Consider the following 13,541-nt stretch of genomic DNA (forward strand, 5'->3'; position numbering starts at 1 on the left):
TGAAATGTACTTCCCTTTTTGAATTGCCCTGCAGTGCAAGCTATTCAGTATTTGTAGCAGGCAAATACAAAGACTGTACAAAAGTGAGAAATCCTGTATTACCCTGCACATCTGCTGGGAGTGGCTCCAGAGACACCTAGTAGGAAGCACTGTGCACAAAACTATTTTGTAACCTGGAAAAAAAATATTTTTTTTGTAGTGAGAGGGTGAGCATGTTGATTAGGGCAGCATGGCCAGTTAAAGAAGGTGAAGATAGAATGAGCATCACATCATTACCTTCACACCAGCCTTCTTACCTCCCATTTGATATCATAGTGATACTGAGTGTGTTGCATTGCCTCAGAAGAAACATAAGGGATCAACTACAATCCCAGTAAATGAGAAATCTGACTTTTAACCTGACAGGAATTTTTTATTGGTAAGGGAGTAACTCCAAAATACATTTACTAAGACTTCACAGCTGAAAACTTCACAGTGCTTGGTCTTCAGCAGTCAGAAGGAAGCAAAGTATATATAAAACCTGGACTATGTCCATTACTGAGTCATTTAGAGGAGTGTTTCAAAGCCAATCAACTGCTATTGCAATTTTCATGGCTCTTTCACAGTAACTGAATGCATTTTTGAATTCCAAAATATAACAAAACAGAAGGGGATAGAGGAAACAGTTTTTAAAGCCCTGTGATAAAGAAAGGTTTTCTTTAATCTGAAGAAATTCCAGACAAGCTCAGCATTTGCACAAAATTGCTGTTGGTTAATTAGTTGAAATGGAAGCAGTGTGTACACCAGCTTTATTAGGGTTGGACTGAATCTGCTGCTCATGGAAGTAATCTCTTAAGCTCAGTGCTGCATTTACTTTTGTGGCAATTTTGAAGGGAAATCGCAACAATTATTTCTAAATCACAGATGGTACTTAATCTGTTTACTTTTTTATACATGCAAAATTCTAGGCTTCCGTATGAAGTATGCATTTTACACAACTAAACTGTCTATATGAACACTATGAACACCTAAAACACCACCACGTAGTTTCATGCTGTTGTTCTAGATTATCCAAAGTGTCCATGTGCTGGGGAGAGCTATGAGAGACCTAACACCTTAAGGAGCAGCATGTAGAGGTCCAGCAAGTCCATGGAGGAGGCCCATGAGCAATGTAATCAAGACCAACACACCCTTCTGTTCAATTGATTCCTTACAGATAGAACATCCATATTAAAGATTTGCTCTGACTTTTTGAGAATCATAGCTAAACAGTTTTAATGAATATCTGTAGGGGAAAGTATTTATTTATTTATTTATTTTTAGCCTGTTCACAGAATCACAGAATTGTAGGGGTTGGAAGGGACCTCAAGAGATCATTGGGTCCAAGCCCCTGCCAAAGCAGTTTCCCTAGACCATGTTGCCCAGGTGGGTGTCCAGACGGGTCTTGAACATCTCCATGGAAGGAGACTCCACAACCTTCCTGAGCAGCATGTTCAATATAATTGAAAGCCTTCTGGGTTCCGAGCCCCTATATCAGAACAAATCAGTCTTTGTCCTTCCCAAACCACTGGCAATCCAGATTTCAAAGGATTTTTTTTTTTAATTATTTTTTATTTTTAAGATTTCTCTTCGGGGAAGGGTGGGGAATTGAAGTGAAGAGTGAAGGCATAAGAAGAAGAGAAAGAGGCAGAAAAATAGCTTAACCAGATTTTGATTTACCCAGTAAAGATGTTGAACGATTTTTGAGTTATCATATTTCATGAGACAGTTCCTGTAATGAAGATGGTGCTTAAAGTATGTGGCAAGTTATCACCTGATGATCTAGACATTTGCATGAGCATGTAATTAAGTGAGCACTTGTAAGTGTATAATCTTTCTGGGACAGACAGTGATTGTTATTTCATGTTGTACTATCTAAAGCACTTCACTGTTTTCTTTCCTGAAAGCTTATATTAATCTGTATCATCATCTATGTTTCAGAAGCTAAAATTTACAAAATGTATAAAATAAATGGTTCATGCATGTATGAATAGATCTATTTGTGGAGTTACATGGCCTGGACAATGGAGTTGCACTGACATTGAACTGACATGACAGAGTAGTGAGCCATGCCCTGAAAGACTTTCACATAACTGCATTTCAAAATAGTGTTCTGATTACAAATATTGTTTCCTCACAAAGTGTCCATCACTGTACTATTTGCCAGTCAGTACCTACAAAAGTTTGTTTCTGTATCTCAGGAAAAGAAAATATTTTACTAAAACTTTTCTTCCTAGGCTCACTAGAAAGACAAGATAGTCTAAAATATCATAGACAACCAAACAATAACAAAATACCAGTATCTACACCAGTATCTGCTAATACTGATTTAAACTACATTGTTTCTGATTTTCTAACTGAAAAAAATACAGGTTATTATAAAGTAAACACCTGTGACACTGTAACAGTGGTTATTCAAATACCACCAGCATACTTAGAGAGTTCTGTGTTTTAGAACACATAAATAAAATAATCCAATTTTTTAATTTGGCTAGAAAACTGTTCACACTTCATGATATCTGAAACATAGATGGTTATATGTGAAGTCATTATTAGATTTATCTGAAATAATTTCAGATGGATACAAAATCTCTGGATGAGTCTTAAATGTCTAGGACTTGAAAATCTAATTATGCTAAGATGCACTTATTGCATCTCAGAACCCAAACTTGCATTCTTGCATCATGATTTAAGGAACATTTAAACGTGTAGCTGCTTTTAAGTGTATGCTTAACAGTGCAATATCAGGTCTTAGACATTGTCTTCTAAATTTTCTTCTGCTTTACATTTAGACTCCTAAAAATGAGATAATAGTATATTTGAAAGGTGTCATCTTTAGCTTTAACAGCTAGCATTTTCTGTTTCATCTTCTGCTATTAATTACTATTAGAAATACATAAAATTAATATATATACATTCGTTATTTCTTCTAAATACAGTACCTTGTTTTCAGTTAGATAACTTGCTGTTACATTGTGCAGTTTACCTTAATTCAAGCATCTCTAACTTTAAGTCTTTTGTTCTTCTGCTAGGTGAGGCCTTCCTTAAATTAAATAGAGAAATAAATGAATAAATCTAACAATCTGCATATTCAAAAGTTGCAGCTATAATTTAAATTGCAAAGCAGAGACACTTTTGGTGCATCGATAGAGCAACATGTGATACTTAATTCAATAGGTCAAGAGAAATCATGAAAATAAGTATAGACTCTTTATGTTTAGGTTTTTATTTTTACTATTGTCTTTTGAAAATGCATACACAGTACTTCTTCCTGACAGATCCAGGTGATTCAAAGGAAGGGGGAGAAAAGTGACAAACCAGTTTTTTTTTTCTTATGCTTTTTTTTTTTTTTTAATTTTCTTCAGCATTAAAGAAAGGAACTTCAACATTGATTGTCATTTACAGAAAACATTCAAAAATCATGTGTGCATTATTATGGAATACTAACAGTATTGAACTAATAATTTACAGGACATAAAATAAGACAAAATCTATTACATTCTAAAGTAATATAGAACCTTTTCATTTGACAGGGATGTTGGTCCTAGGAAATTTGTGATAAAAAATAAAACCCTCAACGGTCACTTTCTAAATGAATCAGGCTGTAGTTTTACTCACACATAAATTAGGTCGGTTATATTAAACAAGGGATAAAGATCAGAAGAAAACTGCAGATGTAGAAATGCTGGATGAACTCCTGGTTCCACAGAAATCAATGGGGGTTTTACCACTGATTTCAATTAAGCCAGATTTTTACCCAGTATATCATTGCTCATATGTGGTTTTGCTTTTTCAATCTACAAGCCAGTTAAGATACATCATAATTATTATACAATTAAGCTTCAAGAAAAAAACAAAACAAAAGTAAACAAAAAAAAAAACAACCCACTGTTGACTCTATGAGGAATTTGATTTTAGAAAGGAATTTTCATTCAGCTTTTCAGAATTATTCATTTTGAGCGTTAATTTTATTTTATTGTTGTTGTTGTTACTGTTTTTAACAAATGTCTTTTCAGACAATGCAACTCTTGTGTGTTACCAACAGTGGTAAGCATACTTCTCAAGTAGCACACCCTCCCCCTCCCTTCCAATTCAAATCAAATTGATTTACAACAATGTAGCTACAGCCAAGCACCAAACAGCTTAGGGCTTGGAGATCTGGGTCTTAGCATCTCATTTCACTCTAACAAAATGAACTGGAAATAGAATAAAAAAAATTACATATTTGAAAGTGGGAAGTATATGAAAAATCAGTTTCTCTCATAATCCTAAAAGCAAGGAAGCATTTGCAGGGATATTTCAAAAATATTAGAAAGCTTCATTTAAATCTAAATATCTATTTTAATTATGTTTTTTTTTTTTTTTTTTTTCTTTCTTTCTTTCTTTCTTTTTTTTTTATAAATTGGTAATCAGAAAATACTAGCCATTAAAGTCACATTGGGATGCAGGAAAAGCATCCAAATAATTTTTGTGTTATTTATGCTCCTGCCTGTGTTATTATAGTTGCTGATGAATTGGACATAATTTCATTTTCTATTATGATTTTTGAAACAAGTATTTGGTGAAGGTCAGTTATGGCTTCAGATTACAGCGAGTGAGTGACCTGACCTCAGATTTGAATAAGAAAAGCATACAAAAATATTTTGCTCATTGGAAAGAAAAAATGTTTCTACTAATATAATCCATGCCAGAAGAATTCATAAAAGCCATATGCTGTAAGGAAACATTATTAGCTTAATCAACCTTTCTTCAAATCACATTAGTCAAATGCAGTCTGCAGGTATTAATACAATTCTCACTGTACAGACTCACAGGGAGCAGGTTTGATTGACAGTCCCATCTTTTCTTTTTTTTTTTTCTTTTTTTTTTTTTTTTTTTTCCCCATTACAAACAGAAGTATACACTAAACATCAACGGCTGGTCAAAAGGCTTTAGCTATTACAATCAGTTTCCATAAAAACTGAAGAGTACAATACACTTATAGGAAGCAATTACATAATTTGCTCTTTGATGTTTTTCCTCTTTAAAAAAAATCATTACAAAGTCTTATGCTTAAACAGAGACATAGAAAAAATCAGTGTATTCACTGTCCCCAGTTATATACAGCAAAAATTACAGAGACAGCATACATAGTATTAGACCTTCCACAAGCATATATTAAAAGTAATTACATTTGAAAAAATATTTTATTTGTCTTCTACATTTCTACAATACATACTCAGGTTTCTCTCTTGTTTTGTTTGTTTATTTTTTAAGTAACTTTCTTTAGTGTTAATCAGATGAGGCAGACGGTGCAGTTGTAAAATAAGGGATTTGTTGCTATTCTGATTCTTAATATATTTATACCATCCATTCATTATATCTCTAGTAATTAGTTTAACATGGGAATTATCTCACAGCGATTAGCATAAATCTCAAAACACCCCATGTGTTTGATTTATCTGGGTGCTTACTCAGAATTCTGTTGTGTTTTATTTGTGGCCAGAAGTACAATTACAGAGCCACTCACTCCCTGTAACCTACCAGAGGACACATTGCATGAGGCAAAGACTACCACCACTAGTTCACTTGCTATGATACTCAGTGAATTTTAAGAATAAGTCCATGAATAAATCCCTGTCTACTGCACGAGAATATGTAGTCCACACTTCGTAGTGTAACATATTATTAACATTTCTGATTAACAACCAAACACCTTTTTTGCCTGATTTTGACATTGAAGTGACACATTAAAAAAACACAACTGTAGTGCATCTGAATCGGAATCCCCATAGAAGCTGACAGCCTAATGTAGTAACTTTGACTTATTAAGCTGTGTGTCTAATCAAGACAAGTATAAGTGCTTTTTTATTTGTTTTTTTTTTTTTTTTTATTTTTATTTTTTAATTTTAAATAAGCTGGTTTTGTCTGAAACAGTCTTCAAGGTAAAGCCTGTTCTTTGCAGTTGCCCATCTGGCCCTGCTTGTTTTTCCATGCAGTCAGTTTTTCATTGGTCAAATAATAAGGGACCAACGTGATCACAATATTGAAAATTAGGAGACGATTCTTTCATTCTGTCCAGAAAGAGTTTTATATTGAACATACTTTACTGTTGCCAATGTATAGCCATAAACAAGGGTCTCAGCCTTTTCTTGAAGCACATACATTTTTTTCCCAACAGCAGTATCTTCGATCACAAATTAGCAGCTCCACCCAACAATTCCAACAAATATGCAAAAAAAATTGTGGTATCTACATTGGATGATTTCTTCTTTATGTTATTCTACAGAAGATCACGTGCAAAGCAAACATTTTCTGCATGTATGATTACAAAGAAACACTTATAATTTATTTATTGCTGCTATATCCAATGATGTTTTCTTTCTCTCCCCATGTACTGTGCTTGAATTATGAGGATGATGGAATTATGCAAATGTAGTACATTGTGTTACTGAAATCACTGTGAGCAGTATTACCCTCACTGCCTGCCGTAATACCCAGGAAATATCCTTCCTTTCCCCGTGTGTTTTGTGCATTGCTTTATTCTGTCAGCACACACAAAATGGAAGGATGGTTTACATGACACTGACACATCCATTATGTCACTGAACATTTGGGCTGCCTTTTTAAGTGAGTTACTGATCCATGAGTTACCACTGGAGAAATTTTACATCGCAACAGTTTTTGTCTGCAGTTTAGACTGCATATACAATTGGCTCTTTTAGTTAAGTGGTCTGTTGCAGACCATTTCTGGGATGGTAAATTTAGGGTTTATTCCCATAAGTCTGACTTCTGGGGACAACACAGGCAGAGAAGGTACAGCTAAATGAGGACATGGAGGCTGGGAGGAAGAGGAGGAAGGAACCTGCTTCCTGTCTACTGGGTGCAGCCTTCCTTGCAGACTGCAGGTGAACGTCATCTTTGAGAAAGAGCAAAAGTGAGTCATACAGCACTCCAGGCCTCATTCATTATGAACTAAGAGTAAAAGGAGAAGAAAAGAGAGGCAAGGTTCTTTGGCCAGAAGATTGTTCTTTTAATGGGTAGTTATCATGCTAGCAAGAATTTTAGCCATTTAGACATGGCTCCCAGCAACCTGAAAATTGAAACTAAAGTTGCCATGGGATAGGGACAGTGAAGAATAATATTATGAAAGCCTTTATGCATAGGGATATTGGCCTCCTCTTTCCAACTCCTGATGTGGTTGCCCACCCATCTCTAGGTGTAGTGATTTCAGAAGATGGAAAGGGTAAAAATTAATACATACTCACTAAAATAATAGCAACAATGGTCATTATGTGAGCTGAGGAAAACCTATTGGTTGGAGAAATGAAATTAAATCAATGGCTGGCAAGATAATCCCCTGAAATGTACCTTTTTGTATGAGTTCTTGTAAAGGTAGGTCTATGAAAATATTTAGTGGAAAGCTAGTAAAACTAGGGATTAGCAGAAATGCATTTCTCATCTCTCATTACTAGGAAATGGGAGTTTTTTCACCAATGCAGTTTAAAAGTTGAATTTATTTATTTATTTATTTGTTTGTTTATTTATTTATTTATTTATTTTTTTACCCTTGGGATGAGAAAAGGACTGGTGATGTTATGGAGAAGCATTGCTACAAAGGCCTGGGGGTAGCTGTGACTTTGTGTATCCCTGAGAGGAAAGGGCAGCTGTTAGCCACTTAATTTTCTACTATTCGATCTTTATAGGCATTTCTCCATGTGGTAGCTCAGCAAAACTGTTGCTGTCATTGTTGACATTATCATTTATTCCACATCTTAACCTTTTGTCTTACACACCTGCAGCAATTCTGAATATGAGCTCACTTTAGCGGTACCTAAACTCAGTACCTTTAAACAGCACTTTCTTTTGTCAATTGCCTAAATTCAGTAACTCATAGAGAGCTTGCTTGCATTTTTGTTTCCAAAAGGACTTAACACCATAAACTGACCGGTCAGTAGTGCTCCACTAACTGTGAAACAATAGGTTAAGTGAATCCTGCACCAAGCTGAGGAAACTCTGACAGTGAATTCAGTTTATAACAGTTTATAACAATATTATTTCACTGGCTTGAAAGCCTTGTCTGGGTTGTGCTCATTTGGGCAGCTCAACCACTGCCCTTCAAAGCCTCTAGTGTTCTCTTCCTCATTATCACCATTATACTTATATAGCTAGTTTTAATAATGAAACATCCCTGAGTGGCATACAGTGCAATATCTGCATCAAGCAGTGATTGTCATTTACAAAGCATGAAACATAAAAAAGAAAGGACTGGGTCTCCAACATGCTGCTTGTAATGGATATCAGAGATAGAAGTAAGTCTCCAGAATGGAGGCAGAAAGTGCTGGGATAGCTTGGTAGGTGTGTATACTCTGTTACTGTCAGGAAAAGAAAGCCATCTCAGGTTTCCATTTCACATGTACTTAAAAAAGATTGTGTCATGTTTCAGTTTGGTCCAATTGTGCAGTGCTATATTCCTATGATGTCTAATAGACAATGGCTCTGAAAATAATCTGCTTCCAGGCTGGACCTTGGTCCTTCTGGAAATGGCACAATCAATGCAGAGTCAGAGGGAAGGAAGATGCAAGGGGCCTGGATGTGTCTCATCTGTGCTTTGTAGCACAGCTTTACAGTGGGGAATGTAATAATCAGCTGCACTTCTCTAGCTGTGCTGCCTGACTGCTTTGCAGAGTGCTCCAGCCTTGGAGCAGCTCCTACAGCCCAGTGGTGGGAGGTTGAGGGGCCAGCATGTGAGCTTTGCTCAGCTTTGCATCCTCTTTGTGTAGAAGTTTGTATGTCAGAAATACCAGCAAAATTAACCCAAAGGATTAAAGTGTACACCTGTGCAAGCTGCTACCATTAAAACGAACAAAGAAAGTCATATAATAAAGCTTATATTCACAGGCAAACCCAGTAGCTGCTTCAACTGGAGCACCATAACCTTGCACAGACATTGAGACAGCATTGGTGCTCAAGGCACAACTGAGAGAATAAACTGGTCCCTGTGAAATGAAGCAAAAATGAACAGCAGCAAGTGTGAAGGAAAAGCATTAAAGAGCAAGTATGATGACATCTGACTGTGCTCCACAAAGCTCAAAGGGGACCTCTTAACATCAAAGGTCTGACTTTGTGAGGAGTTGAGCACCTTCTGTGTGGTGCTGAGATGCCTCTGTTTTTAGCAGACCTAGTTAGAGCTCAGGGAGCTTGGCAACTTGCAAAATCAATTCCTAAATGTTGCCTATCACAAAGCAATCTTAAAATACACATTGTTTTTTGGAAACTAGTTGGTTCAACTGAATGCCTTCTATTACCTTGTTTTTTTATGTTGATTTTTTTTCTTTTTTATTTTATTTTATTTTATTTTTTTCCCTAGCAATCACTAAAGCATTCTTTCCATTAGAAGAAAATATGACTCTTGGAATTAATTCTTTATTCAAAGAGCTGGCTAGAGTGACATTTACACCAAAGTGAAGTCTCTGTGGTAGTATAACAAACAGTCTACATCTGCCTGCTTGATGCCAAGGAAAATTTAGATCAATGTGGTTCAATTATCTGAAAGCAATTCTAGAAGATTCAATATATGTTTTAAATATCTGTTTGTTAAATACCAAGAATTCATCAATCATTAAAAATTGTGTCCTGTGTGATGAGCTTGTCACTAAAAATATCAACAAACGTAACCAATTACTACACGGAGCAGATGTGACAAGTTCCAGTTCTAAAGATTTGACTGAAGGGCTCCAGATATTATTGCAGACTAATGAAAGCTAACAAGAAATAAAACATTGCACCAATATTGTCTCAATATTGTCTGAAATGCATTTTGTGAGTGGTCTATGTGATTATTTACTTGGATAACTGGAACGTACAAAATCCAATATTGAGAATTTGTGTACAAATGACTTTGTATCAACAATGACAACAAAAATCCAGCCTGTAGCATGTGGTAATTTTTTGTTATTCTATACTCAGTTGACAAAGGGCAGGAGAAGTACTACTTGACCTATGTGGCCAGTCCAAAATCACAGAAAATTAAATAAATGTTATCAACTCTAATTAGCACAAATAAATAATGTATGAGAATAATTTTCTGTTTTTCAAATAAATAACAGAATTACTTCCTCAAATTCTGTAAAAGTAGAAACAAAATTAGAACAAGCTATTGATAGTTATTGTTTTAAGATAATAATTCGTTCAGCAATATTTGTAATTGTTTGTACAGGCTATTGCCTATCAATGACAACGAGGATTTTTGCATACCAGATTCTTTATGGTTTTACGACAAAAGGAAAGAATCCATTTCTCACCCCAGACTGTACACTGCTACCTCTGTGGTTTCTGGTAAGTCATTTAACTTCTTTATCTTCATTTCTTTATCTTTAGAAAAGGGTTATCCTTAATGATTTGGTCAAATTTTACTGAAGAGGTCAAGAGATTGCAGTGATTAAAGAATAGCGCTTTAAGGATGAAATTCCCCATGGATATTACTAAATAATATGTCATTTTCACTGGTGATGTCCATTTTGCCATCCTGCTTAAGTCATAATGTCAGCTAAAGACTGATTAGCTTATTTGAAAAGAATAAAATATTTTCAAGATGTAATGCATAACTGTGGATTGTTTCTAAACATAATAAACTTCATTTATCAACAATAAGAACAGTAATATTCATCACATTCTATATCCTGGTGCTTAGCTAAATATGTTACTTATACAGAAAATGAGTTTATAAAAGACTTCAAATGAATAGATAGATAGGTAGTAGATAGATAGATAGATAGATAGATATGTTCTTGTTGAAAAAGAGAAGAAAAACATGAATCCCCTGCACTTAAAATTGAGCTCTTGTGGGATTCAGTTTGACTTTTTTTTTTTTTTTTCCAAGTACGTTCAAGCTGACCATGCATAAATATGGTTAGTTGTTTTTTTTTTTTTTTTTTTTTTGATATTAGAAAGAGGTGGAATTTGGAGTCCTATTCACAGCTTTGCTGCAAGCAGATAAATCACCTTCTAAGAGGATGCCAGTCAGGGTTTACTAAGTGCTGTAAAGAAGCATCAAGAGCAATGTTTTACCATGTTAACTGAAGACATATCAATTTAATAATCAGAAAACATGCTCTGAATTTGGTGGAAGAAAAAGGTGTTTTAGAGATTTATTTTGTATAGGACCTAGTAATTTGGAAGATTGTGTCATGTTCACAATAAAATTATTCTCAGCACAACTAACTAGCTTGTGCAGGTTATATACATATAAGTTGGAATGGACTTAAATATTTATTAGCTGTGAGATCATAACTGCTCTTGTATCAGGTCTGGGAGAGCTAAAACAGTGTATGTATACTTGCAAACTGGTTGGTGGAGGGCTGGCCATATCAATTTTATCTGAAATAGGCATTGAATTACTAGATGATGCAGAAAACGGAGCATTGAACTGAGACAGGAGCAGTGTGGTCTCCTGGAAAAGCCAGAGGACTTAAGCTTATCACTGCCACAAGCCAAGTTTCTGCACCCACCATAAGGCCCAGCTGTGTCCCCACTGGTCCCAGGAGCACTGCTCTGGGAGTGACCTGGCAGACAGTGGGGTCTTCAGCCTGCCTGCCAACATGCTCCTCCTCACCAGGCCTCAGCTTGCATTGCCTTCAATGTGATTTGAAATAAAGAAATGCATCTGCTTTTCTTTATTTGCCCTGCCTTTGCTTCATTTCTTTTTCACTTATTTCTGCATCCTCTTATTTCTGTTCTAGTTCCTCTGCTGGTGTCCCCTGAAGGGCCTTCTCAGGAAAAGCTCACAACAGGTAGAAGTGACATTAAAGACAGAGCCATGACAGGAATTGAATACCTGTTCTTCCACAGGCAAAAAGTTTATGTTTTTTATCTCTGGTAGACTCCAAATATGTTAATCATGACTGCAATTAAATTTAATAAATCCCCAACTTTAGGTTTGTAGTAGTCTATGCTTCTTAACTTCCTCCTATGTTTACCTTCGGTTTTGCAAACAAATAAATGCACATAAAATCAATTCAGGGAGAGACAAAAAGATAGCCTGAATCTTTTGCTTGCCTCCTGAAGAGAGCATAAAATCATCCCTATGTATGTGTATATATATACACACGTAAGTGTATGTGCATGTAACATATATGTGGAATGGAAACCATCAGTCTCATCTAGATGAGGCTACGTCAGAAATAGCGATAGTTATGTTCATCTTTGTAACCATGGCCATTGCTTGCTTTGACTTTCCTCCTCCCTCCCTCAGAGCTACATTTTAGGCTTCCTATGGTTTTTGCTGAGTTCACTAAGTCTTTCCATTGAGGTAAGCAAAAACCAAGCCAAGTCTTGAAATTACTTTTCAAAGAAGTATATATAAAATAAAATCCTTTGCGGAATCAGAAAAATGTATGGGTGGGACAGTCTAGATTTTTATTCAGTGCTTCAGACACTTCAATGACATCATGTCCTAAAACGTTCACTTTTTTATATGCTGTATCCCTGTGACAGGGAGAATTCCAAAAAAGCTTTTCTTCTCTCCACTAAAATCATCCAGACAAGGCTTTTGCACCATTGATACATTCCTGATGTTTCATTTACAGACTGCACACATGCACTACATTACACGTCTCAGGAGTGATCCTGTCATTACACATTGGCAGTTGATGATTTAACTCTGACTGGCAAAGCAAATTGTGATTGCCCAAAATAAATCTAATACATTACTTGGAGAGCAAGAAATGCATGACAGCCTGGCTGAGCATCCTTTAAAAGTAGGCATGGGACTTTTAAGCTACAGCATGTATGCATATAATACATACATATATATATATATAAGTATATAGCACATATACATATATATACGTATTTCATACACGCACAATAATTTCCAAGACAGCTACAAATTTCCACATGCATTAAACTATCTAAAAACATAGAAATAGGCAAGTCTAATAAGTGGAATTTTCTTAAATTATATTTGAACAATAAACAGCAAGAGTAATACTGCAAAGTACTGCTCTATTCTCATTTATATCTACAATAAAATTCTATGAACAGTTGTCTCTCAAAACATATCCCAATAAAATAAAATTTAAAAAAGGTAACACCCAGTGTACTATATTTTATACTCATAGTCAGTTAAAAAAAAAAAAAAAAAAAAAAAAAAACAAAGAAAAGAGAAAAAGGACATCCCCACTCAGAGTTGCATATTTACATTCTTCAAACTGTAGCGGTGAAAAATAATTCTATTAAGTGCAGAACATTCCTAGTGTTGGAGTAGTGACATTTTTAATAAGTTCATTATGAAAACATTTCTTTTTGTCTTAACAGTGATGCATTCCATGACTACGTGAAAATTTTATTATCCCCTTCACTTGCAGCCAGTGGTTGAGTCTGGATTGAAAAGCTCCTTATATAAGGGAGGAAACAGTGTGTTCACTATATCTGGATGAGACTGTTTAAATACCTGTAGTTTCTCTCCGTGCAAGTTGCAAAGTGCAGTAATGGTTGGTATCTTGGCTATTAACTGTGAGACATTAAAATAAGAAGAAAAGGAA

General features: G+C 35.3%; 1 protein-coding gene across 1 annotated transcript in view; it reads right to left on the reverse strand.

Moving 5' to 3' along the window:
• Window positions 1-3,265: 3,265 nt before the first annotated feature.
• The window catches only part of RORB (RAR related orphan receptor B), a 67,987-nt gene continuing 57,711 nt past the window's right edge, over window positions 3,266-13,541 (reverse strand). Inside the window, exon 9 of the mRNA XM_072031395.1 lies at window positions 3,266-13,510. Within this exon, the coding sequence (XP_071887496.1) occupies window positions 13,355-13,510 (156 nt within the window). The 3' untranslated portion in view covers window positions 3,266-13,354. The remainder of the gene's footprint in view (window positions 13,511-13,541) is intronic.

Source organism: Anas platyrhynchos, chromosome Z, assembly GCF_047663525.1.
Source record: "Anas platyrhynchos isolate ZD024472 breed Pekin duck chromosome Z, IASCAAS_PekinDuck_T2T, whole genome shotgun sequence".
Classification (NCBI taxonomy): domain Eukaryota; kingdom Metazoa; phylum Chordata; class Aves; order Anseriformes; family Anatidae; genus Anas; species Anas platyrhynchos.